The 25,882-nt window shown below is 37.3% G+C and overlaps 1 protein-coding gene across 7 annotated transcripts in view; it reads right to left on the bottom strand.

The window, feature by feature from the left end:
- EndoA (endophilin-A) overlaps nt 1–25,882 on the bottom strand; it is a 138,622-nt gene that overhangs the window by 74,483 nt on the left and 38,257 nt on the right. For 6 of the 7 annotated variants that reach the window (XM_065221925.1, XM_065221927.1, XM_065221924.1 and 3 more), the window contains exons 4-6: nt 25,635–25,851; nt 13,031–13,164; nt 5,404–5,470 (exon numbers count right to left, since the gene is read on the bottom strand). In XM_065221925.1, the coding sequence (XP_065077997.1) occupies nt 5,404–5,470; nt 13,031–13,164; nt 25,635–25,851 (418 nt within the window). The remainder of the gene's footprint in view (nt 1–5,403; nt 5,471–13,030; nt 13,165–25,634; nt 25,852–25,882) is intronic. The other variant, XM_065221926.1, reaches the window with a different exon arrangement.

Here is a 25,882-nt window from a genome sequence, read left to right as displayed (position 1 = left end):
TATGACTCGTCTAATTTTGCATAACATTTGCAATGTAAAATTAGACGAACTATACGTATATTCGTTATAAGTCAGGTAACACAGCAGCATACCAAATGACTTTGGAATGTTCAAGAATGATGCCTTAGATAGTAATAAATCAGAAAAAAATATGTCATGATTCAAATATGAGCTTTGATTTGAGTGTGTCAAAGAAGTGCATGTTGCTTAATTTTACTTATTTTTTGAACTCCTTGTTCAATTTATTCATGGATTATGAATATTTAAAGTGTGACCGAAAAAAAAAACAGGTTTTGTTTGGCATAAAAGTATTGAGTTTTTATTTGTTTCGAAAGGTTTTGATTTGTTGAGTCAAAATGAGCCAAATTTTTAAGGTGAAATTTCTGACTAACTGCACAATATTTTGAATTATAATATTTTACAAAACAATGGTTCGGTTCCAAGCTTCAACAACAATTACGAAAGAATTTCGTTTTATAACCGCTGATTCTAAATATTGTTGTACAGCATTTATTAGACAGCATGTTGTTTCCATGACCATTATTCGAGATGCACTACCGCTCAGACTCTCATAAAAAAATAATATGGGCGCCACTACATTTTTACTAAAAAATTCAAATCATTTGGTTTAATAGTTAAACCAAATAGTCAAACAGCTGTTTATGTGTGTGCCATTTTCCACGACAACACCCTTTAGAATCAAAATAATACTACATTGATCATCGACTAAAGCAGGCATCGACTTGTAGAAATATCGACTTATGGGTAGTGTAGTAGATGTAGTAGATGTAGGTTATATTATGAATAACATGATGTTATTTATTTGAACGTGCAACGAACGCGCTATTCAAACCCTAACGACAACGAAAAAAACGATCGAAACTGAATGATAATCTGTTATATGCGGAAAACGAATACCGTATAACGGATACTATCGAGCTTTATGTTCGTGTTGAAATAAAGAGAGAGAAAAAGCTCTGAACTCGAACCTCGTGAAAGTCGACCCGCACATCGTATCAACGGAAAGCTTTTAATGAATTTCGAGGGTTCTGTTAACGATAGTTGAGACGATTGGACGTGCATTGAAGTACGGAAAGGCTGCCGTCACGACAGGTAGTACGACACATGGGAAAATGAATAGACTGCAGAATCCATCGAGTAATAGAAAATATCGAGTTATAGAATATCGAGTTATGGAGAGTTGGCTGTAGTTTAAATAATCCCAAGATCAATATTGACTTAGATTGCTGCTGAAGTTTTGCATGAATATGGTTTAATTGTATTTTAATCTTACGATGGCTGTACCCCCATTTTCCCCTATTCGGTTTTGATACAGTTGTTATTGTTGCCTTTATCATAAGGTACCGATACCAATTTACGTCTTTTTGCATCGGCACAATGGGTGATGGAGCTCAGGTTAATGCTTCTTGCCAAGCTAAATCCTTCGACTAGGCGTTTCTAGCAGAGTATGTAATTGGCTTCGTTCGTACTTAAGCAACAGGCAACTCTTTGTTAAAATAGGATCTATCTATTCATTTCGTCAAGCCAGTGTAGGCTACATACAATGATTATTACAATGTTCACTTACATACTATGCATTAATTATATTCTGTTTTAGCTTAGTTTTTATTTGCTGCTTGGACATAGTGATTTCAATAGTTCCGCAATGCAAATTATACAGGCGCATCATTCCATTGATTGCGCTATTTTTTGCCTAGTTTGTTCTGTACGATTTTTCAGAAAATAAATTCCGTGTTCTAAGATATTGACAAAGTGTGTAAAAGTTTAATTGTGCGAGAATTTCTGCCGAATCTATGCGCATTGAAATAATGTCGTTGATGAAGAAAAGCATTGCAAATTGGCGGCGCTCCTTAAGTGTTTGTATATTGATGAGCATGCAGCGCGCTTCATAAGATGATAATGGAAATGCAGTCAAATTCAATTTACCTAAAGCATTTAAAAGGAATTGTTTTTGGACAAATTCTATGCGTTCTTCGTGTATGGAAATGTATGGATTCCATACTAGGTGGCAGTATTCCAGAATTTTCCTTACATATGTGGTATATAATAGCTTAATAGTGTAAGGGGCTTCGAAATTATGACTGAACCTTTTGATGAAGCCTAGCATTCTGTTTGCTTTACTAATGATAGTATTATAATGTTCTATAAAAGTTAGTTTGGAGTCTAGGATTACACCTAGATCTCTTACAATTTTGCTTTTTTCTACTATTTGGTTGCCTAATGATATTTCAATATGCGGTGTTTCAATTTTTCTGCTAAATGCTAAATGCAGTACATTTTTTTACGTTCAGTTGAAGTAGACTTTTAGTACACCAGGTGTGGAATATATTGATTTCATTCTGGAATTCTTCTGCATCGCTAGAATTACTTCTTTTCATAAAGAGCTTCATGTCGTCTGCATATACAAGCAATTTTATTTTTTTATGTATGTAGGAAATGTCGTTTATGTACAAAATAAAAAGAAGTGGGCCTAAATGAGAACCCTGGGGTACCCCAGAGGTGACTGAAATTGGTTCTGAAAGTTTATTTTGAAAGCGGACTATTTGTTTACGATGTGTTAGGTATGATTGAAGCCAATTCAAAATTCCAGGTTCCATTCCTTTTCCTACAATTTGAGGATTAATAATGGTATATCGATGCGGTCAAATGGTCTACTGAAGTCGGTGTATAGCGCTAAAGATTAAAGGTAGTTGAGCGACCTTTAAGAAAGCCATGCTGTTTACTTGTAATTAGATGTTTCACCTGCTGAAAAATATTGCCGTTTACGGTTGATTCAAAAAGTTTTGGAATGCAAGAAATAATAGCAATTCCACGATAATTTCGAATGTCTGATTTGAAAATAGGTACCAAATAAGATGATTTCCAAATTGCAGGGAATTTCCCATTTTTCAGAGACATGTTGAAAAGACGCTCTAGAGGAAATGCAAGTTCTTCAGAAAGGTTTTTCAAAAATATGGGTGCAATGCCGTCATGTCCAGACCCTTTCGACGCGTTTAAGTTTTTTAGTGCATTGAGGACTTCATGTTGAGAAAGTTGGTTGACAGAGATGTATTTAGAAATTTCAGGAATGAATGCAAATAAATCACGGTCACAATCTTCTTCGGAAAAAGTGGTGTATACTTCTTGGAAGAACTTTGTAAAGCGATTGCAAATTTCAGAAGAATTCTCACCTACATTTGCATCCAAATTAATTCATGAAGGAAAATTGCTACTTTTTTTTTTATTTCGTGTTTACATAATTAAAAAAGTTTTTAGGACATGACTTGACTTCATTTTCGACTTTGCGGTTATAATCCTCATATGCAAAGTTGATGGCTGTATTTAGTTGGTTGCATAAGTTGTGATAGTTTCGCAAATTGGTTTCAGTTTTTTTTCTTTTTTGTATAGTTTATGAGCTTTCTGTTTTTTATTCTTCAAATCAGAACAACAGTGTCCGCTCCGTTTACTCCGTGCTCTGGTGTGCCTCAAGGTAGCAACCTTGGTTCATTGTTATTCGTATTATTTTTCAATGACGTGACGATCCTTTTAGCAAATGGGGAACTTTTCATTTATGCGGACGATTTGAAGCCGATTGCAGGCAACTTTAAGAGTTAGTGAATCGATTCGCCAATTGGTACTACTCCAGCTTCCTCAAAGTGTTGCATCATCTCGTATCGGTGGCGCAAAAAGCCTATGCTGAAAAACTACACGGAACTTGAGCACGTTGATAACGTGAAGGATCTTGGAATGTTTTGCTGGATCACCAACTCACGTTCAAGATGCATTATTCAGCTGCCAACCGTCAACTAGAATTTATTTTAAAAATCGCGAAAGACTTCAATAATCCAATTTGCTTGCGTGCTCTTTATTGTTCTCTAGTTTAATCAATACTAGAATTTACATCGATTGTTTGGTCGCCGTATGAAGCTGTGTGGATCTCCAGGATCGAATCTGAGCAACGTAAATTTGTACGTGTAGACTTCGTAAAAATACGAAGTCTACATTGGCGTGGCCAAGTAAACCTACCGCCTTATGAGCATCGTTGTGCATTGCTGAGTATCGAGCTGCTGGCAAATCGTCGTAAGATGGATCAAACTGTAAGATAAGATTCTTTGCGCAGAGATTGATAGTTCAGCCTCACTGGATCGTATGAGAATTTATGCCCCAGAGCGAGTGTTGCGGTCACGACAACTAATCCAACCAACTCCGAGCAATACTTTATACGGCTCCAATGACCCGCAGACGGTTCCAAGAAGAGTATCATGTATTTGATTTTAATATGTCTACAAACACTTTTAAACAACGTTTACGATCCTTACAATATATTCAATTGAACAAGGATTAAGAATGATACATAACAACAATAAATAAATGTAAGGTTCCGCTATTCATACCCTTCAAAAAGTGAGACCACCCTCCGAAGGGTCACTCAAGATCAGATTACCTCTAAGTTTTCCAGATCTTCCTGATTGTCCCAAGTAGTTGTCACCCAGTTAAAATTTTACTTGAGAATCATGCCCTCAAGTCGAAGAAATTTCCAAGCCAAAAATCTTCTTTAACAGGACAAAGTACCTTCGGTATAGTATATCACGCCTTTACCAATTTTAGGCTATCCGAAGGCCCCGCAGTATTTCTTGTGATGTTAATAATTTTTCGAAGCTCAAACATAAACTTTGCCCTTTATCATTTGTGTATAAATATCTGATTTGGAAGCAAATGTATATGGCATTCTGTTTTTGTGGACCCAATTGATGTATTTATAGAGCACTAATTTGAGTGCTCTTCAAATGATACATTTTAAGAGCGAGAATCGCCGTCCCGACTTTCTCGCTTTCTAGACATTCAAACACCATTGAACCCATAACTTATACCATTACCAGCTTCCAAAACAAAAAAAATACCCCATTCAGCACACAAATACTTTGGTAATTAAGATAACGTCTCCCATTCGCCATTCCGCGTTCTGTGTCCGTTCGCATTGAAACTCGACCCTGCCACCAAAGTCAGGCAGCCGGAAAAACTTCCGTAATATCAAGCAGCGTGTTCCGTTCCAGCATTCCATCGCTCGGTAAAGTAAGGATGTTATCGCAGATTTTCCTTCCAATAAGATCACGTCAGACGACATCAACAACTGCAACAACAACAACAACAACAACAGCAAACCGTTGGAATGTTGGTCCGATCTTTCCTCTCTGGATGCTTTTTCTTGTTTAGGAAGGAGGGAAATTCTTTACCGTAGTAGATTGCCAAGAAAAAGAAAAAAAAAGCCCTAGTTGGCAGGATTTCGTACTTGGCAGAGGCAGTGCAAAGCCGGAGAGGTCGGAATTGTAAGAGGATTCAGTGGGAGGGGAAAATATTCAAGAGTTCCTAAAAATGACGTAAGAAAACGACTAAAAATCTTACCTTTTGCTTGTCGTCGCTTTTTGCAGTCGAAATCAAGACGTCGTCCTTGCAATTTTTTGCGATGATGCTGAATGGTGTTTAAAGAAAAGAAAGAAAAACGGAAACAATTAATTAACTCTGCATAAAATGGGGGCTGGCCGGGGGGAGGTCACGGTAACATTTTTGTTCCGTAGTTACTATTTTCGGGGAGTTTTTTTTTTCCCGGGAAGATAAGATGATGTTTAGTTGGGAGAACGTAGGAATGAGGTTCAGTTTCTTTAAAAGAAGCCTGGAAAAATGTGACTTGGCCTTCGCTATTGCATTTATTCAAGCGGCTGTTGAAAAGAAGAACAGAAAGTGCAAGCGCCAGAGGCACACTGACGACTCACAAAGGTTAATGAGAAAGGCTATGACATTTGAGATTGTGGAGCGAAATGAAATAAGTGTTTGCTCTCCAGTCTTTGTAGACAGTCAACACTTTTCAGTTGAGTGATGTGGAAAATGAAAAAAAAAAAAATCCTGAGTGGTAGAAAAGTGGCTTGAATGAAAGAAAATTTAAATATTATAGAGTGTTGTACGTCGTAAGTGGGGACACCTGTTGAGATCTCTAAAAAAGGGTATTTCTTGTAATTTTTTTAGAACATAAGAAGAAATTATTCTAATAAAGAATTCGGAATAACATTCTGAAAATTAAGCAACATTTTAGCTTTATTTTCGAAAAAAAATTCAACCCGTAATATTAATTTTTCCGTTGTAAGCAACCAGACAGATGCAGGCGTTTTAAGATTTGAGTTTCCTTCAATAGTTCAATTTTCTATTAGTCGTAAGTCTGCGATATAATTTCTGATAATTCGGAACAATTCCTGATCAACTTTAATATGATGCGAGAATATTCAAAGGTTTTAATTTCAATTTCTGATCATTCGAAGATCTTCGACATGATTCCTGATCACACTTATATTTTTAAAATACATTCTAACTGACCAAAGATCTTCAGAAGAATTTTGGATAAATTTGATATGCTAAGGAAATATATGCAGAACTCGATTTCAATTTACGATCAGTTGTAGGTCTTCGATATGATTTCTGATATTTCGGAAGAATTCTTAATCAACCTGATATGGTGGGATAATATTCAAAGGAATTAATTTCAATTACCGATCATTTGAAGGTTTTCGAAATGAGAAGAATTTCTGATCCATTTGATATGATGAGGAAATATATGGAGAACTCAATTTCACTTTCCTATCAGTCGAAGGTCTTCGAAATAATTTCTGATAATTTGAACTAGCAAACAAGAACGCGTGCACCTACGAACATGTGATCCGGTAGCAAAAGAACAAGAAAATGTGTACTTTTTTACGATGTCCGAGACGAATTTACAAATTTGGAAAAATTACACTACAAAGTTTAGAAAATCATATGTTTATGTATACCATCATGTTGTACATACCGCGAAGAATGTGTTGATATAAAAATTTGGTATACTTTCTTGGGAAATTCCCGAGAAAAAAATAGGTGCAAGAATGCATTTCCTTGCGAGCACATATAAACTGATGGGAGAAATAGCCAGTAGTATCAAACACCCCACGTGCATATTCTCTATCGGAGGAAAGCCACTTTCCCGGAAAAAGCACAGAATTTGAAGTTGAATGCACTTTTCCACATAAATCTTACACTACTAGAAAACTAAATCCTTGGCTACAATCGATTTTTTTTCCTCTCGATATTCACTTTTCACCCAAATCACAGACAAACGGCTCAAAATGTCTGAACGATGGCTTTAAGGTGAAAGTTAACGCTTTTCCGTTGATACTGACTCCACACCCAAATTCAAAATGCACCAATACCAACAAGCATTGCAAATTAACACAATAAGATGTATTGAAATTTTGTCCATAGCCGGCGCCGGTGGCGTAGTGGTAAGCGTTACTGGGTTCAATCCCAGCCGAGGTCGGTGGGATATTTCTGAGGCATAAACATCTCTGGTCACGTCTTCCTTCGGAAGGGAAGTAAAGCCGTTGGTCCCGGCCCATGTGTGTTGAATGGGTGCGATATCCTACGCAGCTGTGGAAGCTGCCTTCCTGCACATTCGATTTCCGTCAATGGATGGCAATCGATGTCCGCCGGTGATTGGCACTAGATTGCGGAACAGAGACCGAAATAGGGGAATTTGCTCTAATGTTGGCCTATGGATCTAAGGTGGGGCCCCCATCGCTAAAAATCTGCTATTTATCAAATTTTATGATGCACGCGTCATTGGGACGTTACTAATGGATATTTTTGGTCGCTTTTGAAAATTTAGTCGATTGCTGAATTTTTGTATGGGCCCAAATTAGGGGCATTTAGGCCAACATTGCATCCATTTCCCCTATCTGGAATTTGTTACTGCACTGCAAATGAATTCTTAGGAAAGTAGCCAAGGGAAGGAGTAAAATTCAAAGGGCTTTCTGAAATGAATTCATTGAAAATTCTGAGAATAATTGAAAAGGATTTTTTAATGAGGAGCATTCCAAGGTGATTCTGAGGAAAATTCCGTGAGAATTGAATTTCAAGGATGATTCCAAAGAAACTTCAAAAGGGAATTGTAATCATGTTCCGGTGATTTTTTTTTTTTTTTTTTTTGAGTATTCAAAGGAGAGTGCTAAGGGAATTGTGAGGAGTATTTCAAAGAATGTATGGGAGTTCTGAGCTTAAACTTGAAAAGAGTCCCTAGAAAAGTTCCATATGAATTTCTAGATAATACAAAGTGAATGCTGATGAGAACTCTAAGTGAAATTTCCGAAGAAATCTCTTGGAAATTTCTAGGTAATACTGCATGCATTATTAATTATTTGAAGAGCATTGCAAATTGGATCCAAAGAGTGTTCTGCGGATGATTTTCAAGAGTATCATGGGGAAAATAATAAGAAAATATCAGAAAGCGGTATGTTCGATATAAGCCAGTGTATGCCGATTTTCTTACAAAATTGACAACTTTGAAAAGATGTATCTTTGTTGTTTTAAGATGAATTGAGCTGAAACGTTCGCCACAGAACTACAAATATGTTCAATTTTACGATTACGAAATACCAAATTTTTTGAAGCACCTGCCGAAAAGTCAGATACTAGATAAAATTGTTCGTAATCATAACAGTTTTTTGTTTGAAAATTTAAGTAGGTACCGCAAATATTTGAAACATTTTTAATTATTATGTACATTCACACCAAATTTCAATTTTGAGTTTCAGCACAAAAAATGCTGAAATGGGTTCAGTAAAATAAGTTTTTGCTGGAATTCAGCATTAGCATTTTTAGCATTGCCGAAATCCAGTAAAACAGGCAAATGTCAGATTATTTGCTGATGATCAGTAAGCCAAGCACTTAAATGACAGATCACGCAAAACCTGTCTACGCTATCTGACAACAAGCTTCAAGTTGGTCATTGAAGTTTTTTTTTTTCGTTCCCGCGATTCCAGACATGATGTGTATTTTTTATAATTATAGAAAGGTATGAAGTTTCGTGTAAAAATTGAACTGGAAATGTTAATTGTTGTCCATAAATTCACGGCAGATAGCAGGTATGTCAAGAAATCATTTGGTTAAGCTATTTTATTAATTAAAAACCTTATGGTTATACAGGTTTCGTTTGCAGAATGTAGACGGCAAAACAAACATGCTCCAGTTATTTTTTTAAACCAATAAACCAATAAAATACGTATATGCTTTGTTATACTATGAACCGTGTTTTAATATTATTATTGATAAAATGGAAAACAAAAATCCTGCTGGGAGAGCAATATAAAACCGAAGATTTCTGAAGAATCAGTAACAACGAAAATAAATAAATTTGCTGTTGATTCAGTAAAATTTTGCTGAAAATTACTGGAAAATCAGTTAAAAGCTGTCATCTATTCTTATGCTGCAACTTCAGCAAACAAAATACAAATTCACTGAAGATTCAGTAAAGTGTTGCAATTTTGACAGAAGTTCAAATTGCTGGAAGTATCAGCAGCATTATTTTGCTGGATAGTTTGCTGATATATCATCAAGTCTAAAATCAGCAAAATTTTGCTGATTTTCAGCGATTTTTGGAAATTTGGTGTATTTGTTGATCGGGTGGGAATTTTTTGAATTTTGAGAAATGTAAAATTTAAAATCTCAAAATTGAGCTCAATTCAAATTATTAAAACTACATACCAAATTTCAGATTTGAAAACCAGCAAAACGGATTACTGGAACAAGATCAGCAAATCATGAGTTTTGCCGAAAATCAGCTAATAATTGTTTTTTACTGAATACTACAGAAAACATGAGTGATCTGCTGGAAATCAATGAAGAGCTGTCAAACTGTTAGCGTCACAAGTAATCAAAAATAAAAATGGGTGTCTAGAGGTTGCCGCGAATTTATATCTCAAATTCTTCGGTGATTTAAAATGGTAAGTTGCCCAGTAATTCATGTATGAATATTGTTAATATACTTTAATACATGCCGAACTTACGTGTTTACTAGGTTAATCTCAACAACTATCAAAAAACACGCTCCCGGCTTGATAAGAATAATTTTCTCTCAAGGACCTACCTAATACCTCATCTAATACGATGGAGATAGAGGTATCAGTCCATAACAAATAAATTGACGTGAAAACTGACAGCACCAAATTAATTAAGCATGGAAAAGTGCATGCAATATTCTTTTAACATAATAAAGAAAATATTCAAGAACACCCATCACGCTTATAATGAAAAAAAACCTTTTCTGATATTTTCAGCAAAATCCTCGCAAATGTCAGATTTTTGGAATGCTGAAAAAAATCGGTAAAAAATATTGCTGAAATTTTTACTGATTTTCAGTAAAATGTTGTCATTTTGACAGAAGTTGAAATTGCTGGTAGATTCAGCAGCATTATTTTGCTGAAAAGTTTGCTGATCATTCATCAAGTCCAAAATCAGCAAAACTTTGCTGATTTTCAGCGATTTAAAGTTGGTGTGTACTATTATTTCGAACAATTTTACCTAGTATCTCACTTTCCGGCAGGTGCTTCAAAAGTTTGGTATTGTGTAATCGTAACACTGAACATATTTGTAGTTCTGTGACTAATTGACCAATTGATCATATTCTTAAAATGTCCGAATTTTTGCTCAAATGTGAACGATTGACTATAATAAACAATTATGCAAGGTTTCATGCTATTAGTTCGAGTAGGAAATTCAATTTTTTGTTTTGCTATTTGTCCTGGAAATGCTTCATTGTAATACTGAAAGCCTAGGAAAGAGGCGCTGAAATGAGAGTTCGTCACCTAAAAAAATCCTTAGTGCGATTTTATATCGAATCTTGAAATAAATCCTTCAACAAATTTTTTAACTGATCTTACTCAGGGGTTTTTTTTTTCTTTGTCCTGTACGATTAAAAATTAATGCTTGAAATTATATTTACCGGGTTCGATTGTATTGTAATAGTCGTTTTACGAACAATCTGTTGTAAATATAATGGTAAAGAGTGCAGTTTCGAACCCCTTCGGATACGGTTGTGTTTTAAGTTTGTTCTCTGTTTTGTGCGTGCGTTCGCTTTCATAGTTTTCGGTTCTGCCTCCCGGACGGTTATACGTGTGTGATTGGTGGTTATCTCGCTTTCCGGGAAATTTTAGCATCGAGAAAGAAACCGTGATTCATCATGTTTGCAAGCATCAGAAGAGATGTCGCTATCTGCGTTGTTTGATTTTTTTCTCCCGGACCAGAAATTTGTGGCATCGCGAGAGATAATTATTAATTTCAGTTTATTTACGCGCTGTAAGGTGCGTGAAAGAGCTCGCCACGGTCGGTGTTGATGTTGGTTCGCTGACAACTATTTTTGCAAAAAATTAAGTGTTTTCGACCGAAATTGATACCGAAAGTGTATAAAAAGTGCATCTGAACGTGTTTCGCAGTTAGGTTTGGTGAAATTCGTGCATTCCCGGTTGCTTTTCAGTGGAAATTCCTCCTCCAATGAACTCCTTTTTTTTACCGTTTGAAAACGACGGGTTTGCTTTCGCGAGAATGACGTTTATTGAATCCGTTTCTTTGCACGGGTGGTTTTTGAAATCAGCGGTGTGTAAGTGTGCTTGTGATTTTCATTGCCTACCGGGAGGCCGGTTCACCGTGTTCGGATGTTACGCTTTCGGCGTGTAGTTCTATCGAGAGTCTCGTCACCGTTTGCGAGTTTGAACACGGTCCGGTTGGTAAATTAGCGACGTTGCCGTGAATCAACAAGTTTACGGCTTGCAAAAGTGCTCGCCTGCTGGTCCTTCGCCAGTGTCGGAGATTGTGAGCAAGCTGAAGGACACCTCGCTGGATACGCCCAAGACTGGACGGGCGTTAGCTGGTGGCCGTGATCGGTTCCTGGGGAAAGCACTAGACGCGAACCTCCTCCCAGGTGACCATGGCAATGCAGGAAGTATTACAACAAAGGTAATTGCTATTAGATATTTTTGCAAACAGTGACAGATAGCAGACATGAAACTCAAGTGCCAGGCAAAGGTGTTATATCCTAGACAAATGGTAAGTTTCAAATTCGCTGTTGTCGTTGTCGCAGGCGCCGTCGTAGTCACTGTCGTAATCGCCGCTTTCATATTAAAAATGTATGGTAAGATCGCTTGTTTATCGTGTATTTTGTAAAAAAAAATTGTTGTCGTCGGTGCCGGGTTTAAATAGTTTTAACAACTTGAGTACGGTTCGGTGGCTGTAGAGCAACCGTTTTTGCTTACTGAGCAGAACATCATGAGTCTAATCTTAAGCCCATCCACATTCATGATTCGTCAATCGTTTTATTTGTTAACATGACTACATGGTAATAATAGAAACTCAATGATTAAAAAGAAGCTCGTCTGCCTAGTGGTAAACGTTTTTGCTTACTGAGCAGAAGACCGTGGGTTCAATCCCAAGCTCCTTCGCGTTATATGATCGTTAGGACACCAATTCAGCTCATCGTTTACCAAAACGAACCCTGCTGCAAACCCAACCCTATCACCCAATATCCCAGTGATTCCTCGTGGAAGTGCAGAGGTGTTCTCGGCTTCCATTAAAGCGAGTGTAACGTCAACACATTCCTACCCTTCCTTCCTTGACCTGTGTTCGGGTGCGGCCGGCGCTGGTATTTCCTTGTTTGAGATCACCAATTTTTACACATTGAGGATGATTGCTAGTCCCACGCATCGTATATTAGTTCTCTGTGTAATTACTGCTAGTCTGGCAATAACAGAGTAGCAACCGTGGGCAGTCAATCATGCTCATGCTCAATCTGTTGTAAATAGAATGGTAACTACTTAAAGAGCTCTCAATAAACAACACAACGAAAATTAAGACCGTAATCTATCGATTATGATTAGCAGCATCAACAAAAAACTGCGGTTCTTCGATTTCTCATAGAACAATGCGTCATCCAGATAATACAAATTGATCTTTTTGCTTGCTAGTGAAACGTTGTCTAAAAATGCATTCCTTCGAAATTTATGTGTGGGCTTAATATTAGGGACACTTAAGCCGACATTAGAGACATTAGCCCTAGTAGGCAGACGCCCTTCTCTGTTGTGTCATGTTAAAACCCTCAAGATATGGGACATTAGGGCCGATGAAGTAAGATATAAATGTGTGGGATAATCAATAATCAATAATCAATAATAACAATACTCACCATAACCTCCTTCAGGTCCTTGGTCTGCAGCTGGTGCAGTGGCTCGAGGAAGTTCTGCTTAATATTATCATCGAGCGAGTACTTCACATCGGCCATCTGCTTGAGCGAATCGCCCATCTCAACGAGGGCACTGGCTGCATACATACATCGGCAGTGGTTGGTAGTGCAGGTACACAGCAAACAGCACAGCAACAATTCGACGAATCGGATATCGGATAGGAAATATCGAAGAAGAAACGAAAAATTAGCATTAGTTCGATACGGGACGGTACACGAGAAGCATCCTTCGGGATGAAAATGTGTGGCCATAATAATAGACTAGTATAACGAGAGACAATTCACACGATATCGACATAATCGTTCAGTGTTGTTAACAAACGAAAACTGGATAACACAATCGAAAATTGCACATCGAAAAGATCAGTCGCAAGCAAATTTATTGAACGCGAATTGGATTCGCCTGAATTGTGATACTTTTTGATATGCAGTCTTCGATAAATGGCACAAACATAACAAGTGATCCGTGATGGCACAGTGGGCTACTCTACAATAAAGTGATGAGTTGAGGTGTAGAGTTACTGATACAGGGTACATAATTAGGGCTGTCCATAAATCACATAAAGAGCAATTAGGCACAATTCCGAATTAAACAAAAAACAATTGATATTTTAGGGTTATCTCAAATCTCTCAAATATTGACTAGGTGGTTTATGAACAGCCCATTAGGATTAAATGTGAGCCTAATTCGATTTATAATACAAAAGATATAGTAGGATCCTTAAACTAAGCGACGACGAAATGGTAAAGAGAAATGCAGTAGACAGAGTATACAAACTCGTATCCGATTCGGGAAAGTCGTTTTACGGTGGAACGAAACGGACAAAAACAAAACCGAAATATCAAATTCCGTGTAGATTGGTCCCTATCTTCATGGAATGAGGAAAACGCCCGGTTATCTTGAGCAAACACAAAATGAGAAAATAAGCGAATCAAATGTCTGTTTGCATTATATCAAAGACACAATATCAAGGAGACTGACCAATCTCATAGCATAGCCATCTTCTTCCGTGTCCCCTTGAATTCCGACAGAGCTGCCAATCTTCTCGATATGTTGTCTTTGTGATTATATGAACCAATCGACGGAAAGAAGGTGCAAGCAATGACAATGTTGAAGAATGGATGGCGAATGAAGTTCCACCCGAATGCGTATCAACTTAATGGAAGCAAACAGAGAGAAAAAGGATGAGCATGGGGGTGGGCGGATGAAATGGAGTAAAATAGTAACCGGATTCTGATGAATTTTCGGGGCTGCTGATGGCGAAAGGGTATGGAAGCTATTCGAAGAAAAATAAACACACCAAGCAAGCAGTCGTGATGATGCAAAAATCAAAACATGATCGTACTAGGAAAAACAAAAGGTTCAAACAATGCTTATTTTCATTTATTGTTTGCGGTTTGGTATCTAGATGCAAAAAGGCAAAAAATAGATAGAAAATGATAAAATTTTACTTCTTCTGTCAAGCCCGATAACCTGTCTCAGTCTTGCTGATTGATAAGAAATGGGTTAATATTTGGACACATTTCTGCGAGTTGATTAGAGGCATAAGGGTTAGGGTTTTATTGGTTGATAGACGATGGCATAATGGCGGAGGCTTGATTGGTCGGCCGATAGCACGCACTTCATCTTTGATCAACTTTTCGTGGAACATTTCGCTAAAAAATCAGACTGAAAAACTCATGTGATGTTTAAAACAGTAAGTTGAGATAGGAAACTAGCAAAACCTGGAAATAATTACCGGCATCAACCATGTATTGAAATTAAAGAACAATAATGTATTCAAATATATTCAATATTCAGCTAGTTTCAGAAATTTAAAGCGTTTCAAATAAATTTAAAATGCAAGCATTACCATATTAGGTACAATGCGAATGCTTCGATTAAGCTTAACTGTAAAATATTTAATAAGCATTGAAACAAAGCATCAAATCAGCATTTCAAAAGTTTTTAAAATTTTAACAGTGGGTGCCACTTAACCTATGATTAAAATTTAACCTTAAATTTGCATAACATTAACGAACTTCACAAGGCTTTTAATGTGTTATAAGCAGAAAATTGAAGGCCTGACGCTGGTATGCAATTTCTCAAAAAACGTGTAAGCATTTTGGCAAAAAATAAATAATAATAAACGATGATTTATTCAATCTTCGATGAGTACTCAGTCTCAAGACTAATGAAAAGAAAAATAAATCTCAACCCAGGGCACACTGGGAAAACAAAACGCAAACATCCATAATAACTTAAGAGCTCCTATGTGGACAGAATTATTTGTATGCAGGGCTGCTTTACCAATCCTTGGGCCCCTGGTCTATTATTTATTGCGGGGACCTCTATGATTTGATATCAATTTTCAAATTCTAGCACACATGGAATAAAAATAGGTACTTGCGACAATTCTTTGCCGTTTAAATTTATTTCTCTAACCTGCATTTATTTTAATACACATTTAAACAGAATAAACTAAATATGTTTACGACTCCTCATATGTACTTGCGAATTTGTTGATAGTAGTGTTGATATCAATTCTAAATATCCTGAGCAGTATTTCAATATTTTTGAAAACCAATTTACACTAATAGAAATTTTAGCACAGCCAACAACATTATTTCTAAAGACTGGACTCGGAAAAAATGCGACACTTTGTTTTGGGTGTAACTTTTTATCGCGTGGGTAAAAATTAATGAAATTTTGGGTAATACTAGTTTAGAGTGTTATGTATATGTGTGCAAAATTCTGTCAAGTAGTTTTCAAGATGCATTCGAAACAAGCAGCAAATCATGGTCAGTCACACAGATGGATCGGCAAAAGGCTTGGAATCCACCATTCCACTGTGTCCCGCGTTGTGAAGATGTTCCAGGAGACGAAGACCATCGAGCGACGCGCTGGAAGCACGAAAACGGCATAAACCCAGAGAAGGCGCGGAAGATAAGGCAGTACTTTAAGAATAATCCGAACCTTTCCACCCGAGACGTGGCCAAAAAGGTCAATTCGTCGAAGTGGTTCGTCCAAGGTCAGGAAGGCGCCAAACCGGACTGACAAGCAAAACACGGTGGCCAAATTGCGTGCGCGGAAGCTGTACCGTGAGTGGCTGGTCAAGCTAGGCTGTCTCGTCATGGACGACGAGACATACATCAAGGCGGACACCAAACAAATCCCCGGCCTCGAGTTTTTTGTCGGTACGTCCCGCATGGAGGTTCCGGAAAAGTTCCGGAAGTGAAAGAGTGACAAATTCGCGAAGAAGTACCTGTTGTGGCAGGCGATCTGCGAGTGCGGACGGTACAGCAAGCCGTTCGTTACAACCGGCACCATAAACGGGCAGATTTATCGAGATGAATGCTTGCAGAAGCGCTTGCTGCCCTTCCTCCGCTCTCACCGTGGTCCCACGCTGTTCTGGCCGGATCACGCTTCGTGCCATTACGCCAAGCCTGTAATGGATTGGTACGAAGCGAAGGGCGTTAATGTGGTCCCGAAGGAGGCGAACCCGCCAAATACACCAGAACTTCGTCCGACCGAAAAGTTTTGGGCGATAATAAAGAAGAAGTTAAAGAAAAGCGGAAAAACATTCAAATCCGATGAAGCTTTGAAGAAAAACTGGGAGAAATTGTGTAAGGAAGATGGGCAAAGCCTCGCCCAAGATCTCATGAGCAGTGTTAAGAGAAATTTACGACCATTCAGCTTGGGGGAGGAAATTCAATAAATAAATTATGCCAAAACATAGCTCATATATAGTTATTTAATCCCTGAAAATTTGAGAAGTATGCGTTTTAAAATGAATTTTGAAAAATTTGTCTCATGAATTTTTGAAAAATGTGTCACATTTTTTCCGAGTCCAGTCTTTAGTTCTATAAGATGAATGCCTATCATGAAAAATCATGAAGAATGAGCTGTCGCACGGCATGTTTTGGTGTAAAAATGCAATTGTCCCCTGCTCCAGGTTCCCCCGGAGGCATACTGGATGTTCCGAGAGTGACCAATGTGGTCAATGATGCATTTAAAGTTTATCGAAAGTCTATTGACGAGAAACCATGAAGAAAGAGCTGTTTTGAGTGATTAAATGATCTACCCGCATTCAGAACCCTTCACCAGAACCGATTCCAGGGAAATGACCATATCACGGTTGATTATAAGCCGATTTTAGTTCTTGGCATATGATTCGCTTTAGAAATGGTTCTTCTTTCGTTGTATTTACTAAAAATATATATATATTTAATCAGCATCATATATAAAATTTCACCAAAAATTTAGCAAGTTAGACAAGCCCTCCGAAAACCCGGAATTTCTCCGGTACGCGGTGACCAGGATTATTTTCGTGGCTACACCGTAAAACAATATTAGTTTTCCATTCAAATGCTATTGGAAGATTTAAAATCGGATCATATTTGCCGAAGTTACAACACTCCAAAGTTGACCAAAATTTTGCCTATCCTAGTTATTTTTAGTAACCCCTATATATCAGGGCTGGTAGTGTGTGTAATATAATACAGGTATACCTCGATATAACGTAACTGTAACTTTTGACTTCCATCCCCTAATAACAATTGAACCATACAAATTAATATTACCAATAGATGGGGGATTATCTCATAATGCTCGTTTGCGAGAAATCGGCAATGGAAGTCAAAAGTGACAGTTACGTTATATCGAGTTTAGTGACTAAACTAACGAAAATAGTTACCAAATAGTGACTTTAAAACAATAAAAAGTGACTAATAGTGACATTTATTAAATGTTCAAATATTTCGTTGACGACAAACTTACGAACACAACACATCATGAGCATTTTTCATGCTCTTCTGAAATAAAACAAATAATGGTTTAAGGATTTATTAGGCAATCCAATAATAATTTTATAAATTCAATAAGCAAGTGCATTGTCCATTTCCTTCCTCTGTACTCATTTTTCTAAATCGATGTATGGCAACAACCTTACCAATTTACTAAGAAGATTTTAGATTCCAATTGTTATTACAATGAAAATTGAGGCGCAGAGCAAAATGTTCAAAGTCTCAATTTATTTACAATTTACGGCTAAGAGACGAACCAGCTACAGGCTGAAAGTCTCTATAATAAAGCAAAAAAAAAACAATTTACGGCTATAGAAACTTTTGCAATAACTCAAATTTTCATAACACTGGGACCTACACAACTTTTCTAGATAGCAGTCTAAGAAAAAATCTCGTCATTCTGGAACGAGGAAAATTTTCCAAGATGACATAGAAAATGTTGCATGCCTCTTGGACTTAAAATCTCGATCTCCAAAATAAATAATATTCTGGGTAATTTTTTTGAGATTTTGGACCAAGTTTTCAATGCTAGGAAATTCTATATCTTCAAACAAAATAAATTACAGGGTGACCAGTAAATGCCGATTATCAATTTCCCAATCCTTTTCCCGGAATTTTTGAAATTTTCCCGGTTTGCGATAGACATTAATACTTTGGAATCATTTCCTTTCACAGAGTTTATTTCAGAATTCTTCTACTATAAATTTGAGATTCCCTCTGGGAGTTCCTAAAAAAAGTATTTATAAAGCATGAAATTCATCCTTAGATTTTATTCAAAGCTATTTAAAATTTGCTTGAATTCTCTTTAAAATTCCCAAGCAATTAACCTCAGAATTGTATTTAAAAGATAGTTCAGGATTATTAGTTAGTTATGAGGAGAATTGTAGAGGAATTCTAGGGATATTTTTAATGGAATTTGACTAGAAATGTCAGGTAATTTTGAGAAGTATTTAAATAAATTGTTAATGAGAACTAAAATAAAGAGCTCCTCAAGAAACTTTCAAGGAAATTCTAAAGAGAGATTCAGGAGAATTTCGCTTCTCAAGAGCATTTTCAGAATCATTTAAAGGAATTTCTGAGGAAAAATTATATGGTATTCTTCAAGTTTGGGAAAATACTATTTCGAATTCTAAATGGCATACCAAGAGATTTCCAAGAATATTCCAATCAAATTTTAAAGAATATAATGGAGACGAATAATTGTAAATTCCAACGAGAATTTAAAAGAATCCCTAGATAAATGTATAGTGAATTTCAAAAGTTTTCTGGAGAAAGTTCCTAAAGTATTCTGCACTGAATTTCATTTATTATGAAGACAACTTCTAGAGAATATCGGACAAAATCATAAGATTATTGAGGGGAATCCTAAAAGTAAGAATAATTCTCAAGACATTTTGAAATGCTCCTGAAGCACGATACAAAAAATTACGTAACGCAAAAATCCAGATTTTGTACCCCTCCCCCTCCCTATTTCACAATAAGTAACGATTGACAATACTCTCCACTAAAATTACGAAACGCGATCTCACTCAACGCCCCCCCTCAACGATTTAGATTTATTTTTCATTTGTTATTATGTTACAACATATACCAATAACCCCCCTTCCCCTATGTGACCATAAGTAACGCAAGCTTGATCCCCTTCCCTCTCTCCATGCGTTACGTAATTTGTGCACGAAGCCTAAGTAAATCTTTGAGAAATTTGCAAAGCTATTCTGACATAAATTTTAAATTTATTAGTTATGCTTTAGATTCCGCATACATAAATTCAATATTCAGGATTAACATAATGGAGATTCTGAGACTTCAGTTGTCTACAAATTTAATAATCCCGGTCACAGAAAACTTTTCAAGATTATCTAGGCTAGTCTGGATACAAAATTCTAAGAGAAATATTCAAGATATAGTACTTTGTTTCCGATTCCCGGTTAATCTCGGTTCTGTAGCCACCCTTTGAGGGTGTGGCGAGGGGATCTAAAACCTCTCAAAAACTGTCTACGTATGTTATAACCCTCCCTTAGCTCAGTCGGTAAAGGCGCAGCTACAAAGCAAGACCATGCTGGAGGTGGCCTGGGTTCGATTCCCGGTCCGGTCTAGGAATTTTTTGGGTTGGAAAATTTCTCGACTTCCCTGGGTATAGAGTATGATTGTACTTGCCACACAATTATACTAATGCAAAAATGGTACAGGCATCGAAAGCTCTCAATTAATAACTGAGGAAGTGCATCAAAAACACTAAGTTGAGAGCACGCAATAAGCTAATATGCCATGGGCAATAAGCTTGAAATGCGAGGAAGAAGAAGAAGAAGAAAATTCAGAGGGAAACACATTGAAGGGAATCGAGTTCTGAGGATTTGTTCTAAATGAATTCTAATGAGAATTATTAAAGAACTCTTGAGAGAATTTCAAAAGGATTCCTAGAATAATCGAATATACGTTATTAACAAAATAGCTCACTCTTCAACTTTCGAAGGTAACAGAAAATTCCTATTCGACACACCACCTAACGTCAGAAAATGCAACCAGCATGTATTTGATTACAGGGTGAAAGGTAATTTCTGTCAGTGTTTTTTAAGCAATTGTAGTATCAAATGGTTTAATCACATACATGTCTGCATATTTTTCTTTTAGAGTGTGTTCAAATGTCAACACGGCATGCAAGTTTGTTTTGAATTTTCATTCGTTTGATACTCGTGATAATCATGGACGTGAAAAGGTAACTCGTGATAAACCTGTTTTTGAAGCATCATAGACCGTGTTCTATTTTGAAGACGCTGAAACCACTCGGAATAAACGAAAGATTCATCTTTCGCACCATTAAACGGGGTCTCTCTTAGCTCAGTCGGTAAAGGGGCAGCTACAAAGCAAGACCATGCTGGAGGTGGCTGGGTTCGATTCCCGGTCTGGTCTAGGAATTTTTCGGGTTGGAAAATTTCTCAACTTCCCTGGGATGATTGGACTTGCCACTCAGTTATACCAATGCAAAATGGTACAAGCATCGAAAGCTTTCAATTAATAACTATGGAAGTGCACCTAGAACACTAAGTTGAAAGCACGCAATAAGCTAAATATGTGGTATGCAATAAGCTTGAAATGCAAAGAAGAAGAAGAAGAAGAAGAAGACCATTAAACGGTACAAGGGAATCGGTTCGTGGAAAATCCCTCGCAGACCAGGCCGAAAACGCAGTGTCAGGACTCCGGAAGTTATCAAACGAGTGAGAGAGCGAATTCGGCGGAATCCTTGTAAGTCTGGGCGTAAGATGGCCAAAGAACTCGGAATGTCGCAGCCAACGATCAGGAGTATTTTGAAAGATGATCTCGGATTGAATGCTTACAAAAAACAGCGGGTACATGGTTTGACCGGAAATCAAAAGATAGCTAGAGTCGAAAGATGTCGGAAACTGCTCAAACGGCACGGTGATTGCGAAATTCTGTTTTCGGATGAGAAAATGTTCCTGCTACAGGATCACCACAACCAGCAAAATGATCGGGTATATGCTGCCTATCTTGCTGCTATTCCTCGTGACAAACTGGCTGTTCAAAGGTTGCAGAATGTTTCCAGGGTGATGGTTTGGGGATGCTTCTCCAAAACATTGAATGTTCCATTGCTGTTCATTGAACCTGGTGTTAAAATCAACAGTAAATACTACATCGATAATGTTTTGAAGAACCACTTGCTTCCCTTCGTCCAAAAACATTATAAGAATGCACCATTCTACTGTGTGGGGCCAATTTCTCTAATTTCATTTCGTCGAAAGAGTGGCCTGCCTCCTCACCCGATTTGAATCCTCTCGACTTCTTTGCATGGGGCTACATATTAGGCGTACTAGGGAATGCCAAGGGACTAACCGTGGAAACTTTTAAGCAACGTTTGGTGAGAATATGGAACGAAATGCCTCAAGATATCCAGCATGCCAGCTGTAACGATTTTCAAAAACGGATGCGGCTCGTAATTAAAGGAAAGGGAGAAAGATTTTAATTGGAAAATACACTGAAAATTAAATTTCACCTAATTTTTATGACCATATACTTTACTGACAGGAATTACCTTTCACCCTGTACAGTCAAGGGGTGAATGAGCTGCAATTATTACACATGAAAAATTTAATTTAAGTACAATAATTACAATCAGGGTAGAAATTTGTGCACTGTGCTTAGACCTATAGGTTTTGAATGAAATCTCTGTTGTAGCTTTGAAGCATCCTTCGTAAAGTTTATATAATACATGAGTTGCCTTTTCTGACGCAAAGGCGCGTTTGTTGGCTGAAAATTGTGTCTCCTAAAAAACAAAAGAGTGAACTATATTGTTAATACAGTATATTTGGGAGAATGCTAAGATGATTTCGACAAGAGTTCCATGGCAATTTAGAGGAGAATTCCAAGCAAATGATAAAGAGAATCCCAAGAGGGATTTTTTGGGGAATTTCACTTTAATTCCAAACAGGATTCCAAGACAAGTCTTAGGTCAAATCCAAGGCATTTCTGAAGGGACTGTCGAGGAATTTTTCATGGGAATTTTAAAGAGAAGGAAAAGCAATTTAAGAGACTTATTTTTATATCTAAAGATTGTTCAAACGGTTCAATTCAATTCAATTCAGTACTGATGGTCTCCTGCTTTTTTACCAGGCAAGTCATCTGTTTAGAATCAAAACTCGTTCTGCTATGTATCAAGCTTAATGGATTTGCAACTACTTGATACTACTAAAATCGTTTCAATTTCATACAACATATACGCTTCAAATCCCCTCATCCATCAATGTATGAGTTAGGTGAAGGAGTGCGCGTTTGATTAGTATTGTCGCATTAATGGCCCTTCGCTAAAAGTCAACTTCTGTTCAATTTCCACACTGCCGTACTCTACAGGATCTATCAATCTATCCTCTTCAGAATTTTATCTAGCTAATGAATTATAGCACTAAAGCTTCATCTTGATCTTGATCTTAATATAGCATTTCCTCCCAACTATAATATACATTTCCAAATATCGTATAGAAATGTGCACTTCCAAATCCTTGTTGGATTTGAATTCATATTGTAGGTTAGGTTAGGTTAACTTTATAATCGAGACTTTCAGCCTGGTTCATCTCTTATTGATATGGTAGGATTCGTTCTTCAATCCTCAGGAACGAGGCTAAATAGGACACTCTTCTATCCTATGATAATGGACAATACTATTGTAAAGAAAATAACCATTAGGAGTCAATCGATTCCAAACAAAGTCCTGATCATACTTCGAAAATTTCACCTCATTTGGTTGAGATGTCATACAGCAATTTCGCCATATCGATTAAGGGGTTCACTAATTTTCCTGAAGTTCAATTAAAATATAATCTTCATCTTCTTCGTAATTCAAGCCTATTGCTTATCGCTTATTAGCTTATTGCGTGCTCTCAACTTAGTATTCTAGATGCACTTCCACAGTTATTAATTGAGTGCAATTGATGCCTGCTCCATTTTTGTATTAGTATAATTGTGTGGCAAGTACAATCATACTCTTATGCCCAGGGAATTCCGAAAATTTTCCAACCCGCAAAATTCCTAGACCGGACCGGGAATCGAGCCCAGCCACCTCCAGCATGGGTTTGCTTTGTAGCTGTGCCTTTACCAACTGAGTTAAAGGAGGCCCCAGTCTGTGTAGTCTCTCTGCATAATAGCAGCTGAGAAAATTACCTATAAGTATAGATAGCAAGCTTACCCATAGAGCAATATGGTGGAAACACTAGAGGAGAACAAAAGGTTCATTTGTCCCATAGTAATAGCCATATAAAATTTAATGGGCCAGTGCAAGAGCTTTTTTTTCTTTTTGTAATGGCCACTTTAACACGGGGATTAGATTTGAACTCGTGTTTTTGTCGTGAGGGGTATGGATGTTAACCTCTATGCTGGGGCCGCCTCCAGTGTAGTAGAAATTGCAACCGAATGTGCTCAGAATTTGGGAGAATCATCAGGACCTAATTAGTAATCGATTGAGCTGGATGAAGAGAGCTGTTCAGCATCAGCCCGACTACTAGACGTGTATCGTAAATTTATCTCCCGACATGATGCTACAGTTTTAAGCAAATTGGTTTGCCTGAGGCCTATTTTTGCATTTTACTACTAGGTGGAGCTAGTATGCCTATGAACTTCTCACCAATAATGTTGAACTGAAATAAGACTACACTCTCTTCGGTGTAGGGTAAACGCTCCTATAGTTGCGGTACGTTAGAAGCGTTAGGTTCCTATAGTTGTGTATTGAGTCTCCATGAACAACTATAGTAACCTAACGCTTCTAACGTACCGCAACTATAGAAGCGTTTCCCCTATTTATCAATGAAGACTTTAATGATAGTCTGTTTGATTCTATATTTTCCCACTAGGCAGCGCTAGTGTGATTATGGACTTCCAGTAGATAGAAGGTTCTTGTCTTCGACAAGGCTTACTTATTGGAAGGAAGATTATTCCAAATTCATCTCGCTACGCGGTGTAGGCAGCTGATGAGTAGAATGTGCAAACAATGCAGATAAACTTGTCGCCGTAATAGAATAATTGATCTCATTAAAATTCGATGTAATGGAATATTTTTGGACAAAAAATGCTGCATGTTTTTTTGGTCATGTTGATTCAGTCGCTTACGATATAAGTAAATACGCAGAGGCTTGAGGCACAAAATACCTGGGTAGGACAGTCAAAGCATACCCACAATTTTACAATTAATCCACATATGGTGAGATCTGACCCTTTGTACTAATAGAAATTCCTACAGAAGTGCTGAGGTGAAGGATGAATTATCATGTGATTTAAGGTATCGCATGATGGATTTTGACCCTAGTCGAAAACTGACAATTTACCCGGAACATGTCTAGATGTGGCCAGAGTGGTCTTTGGCGCTATCATTGAAATGCTTTTTTTTAATCCTCATGTCATTTGATTATAAATCACATGAGTTCTATTCGTTTCAGGTTGGATTTAGTCTCATGGCTCATACAATCCGGAACATGTTCGGTCATATCTCCGGAATCGATTGACCGATTCCAAAAATATTCAGAAGCATAATTTATGCCTATAGTACCATTTCCTACCCACATCTTTGAACGTGAACGCGCCTTAGTAAGTACGATTGATTGATTGATTTATCTTTATTTAGGAGGCTTTCAGCCTGAGACTGGTTCGCCTCATTAGTAAGAACGAGTTGTTTACACTGCGTCAACGTTATATTCTCCAATGCAACCTGAATTAACATTCACCATAACTTGATTTCCGCTCAATGATCTATGCATGCTGTTCGCTCGCCAGATTCGGTGCCTTAATCCAAGTCGATGTCCAACCAATCAAACACACCGCCATTTCCAGCAGCAGCTTCCAGTAATAGTTTGCATCAAGCATCCATCGCGTACTCGTTCTTTCCTCTTATGCATATGAGAGACACAATATAGTGTAGAATTAGACACACACACACAGGCACACACACCCATTGCCGAAGAACATGTATGTATGTCATATGTACAAGAGAGAAAAAAGTCGCCACGCTAAGATCCAAAAATCAATATAAACCAAAAATGTGTTCACAGAACAAAAACAAGTAAAACGAAAACCGATAAAACACACTCAAAAACAAGGACACTTTTGCGATTCTTTGCTTTTGGATTATGTGTATTATATATAAAGATATATATATCAATAAAAGCTATTTTTGAAAAAAAAAAGAAATCAAAGAAAAGCCAACCTTATAAGTAGTAAGTAAGTGACGAAGAAACATTTAATGGAGCAAAACGCTCGTACTTACCGAAGATACTGTCTTCACCGAGCTTTTTACCGTATGTCAGCATACAGTCGGCCAATATACCTTCTGGTTGTGGATAAGTATTACTTTTAGCTTGACCTGATAATTTAGAAATACCTTTGACCGCTGCCATCTTCGCTCTGGCCGTCGGATTCGGTTGCAAGTATTCTTTCGTTTTTGCTTGCAACTCTTCGACCAGCTCTACCGTGACGTCTGTTTTCTGCGAGAGGAAAAAAAGCATCAGTTTTCCG

The sequence above is a fragment of the Ochlerotatus camptorhynchus genome, unplaced genomic scaffold (genome assembly GCF_037179485.1).
Source record: "Ochlerotatus camptorhynchus isolate MF236.1 unplaced genomic scaffold, CSIRO-AGI_Acam_v1.1 ptg000150l, whole genome shotgun sequence".
NCBI classification, from domain to species: Eukaryota; Metazoa; Arthropoda; class Insecta; order Diptera; family Culicidae; genus Ochlerotatus; species Ochlerotatus camptorhynchus.
This window is presented reverse-complemented; position numbering and strand designations above follow the sequence as displayed.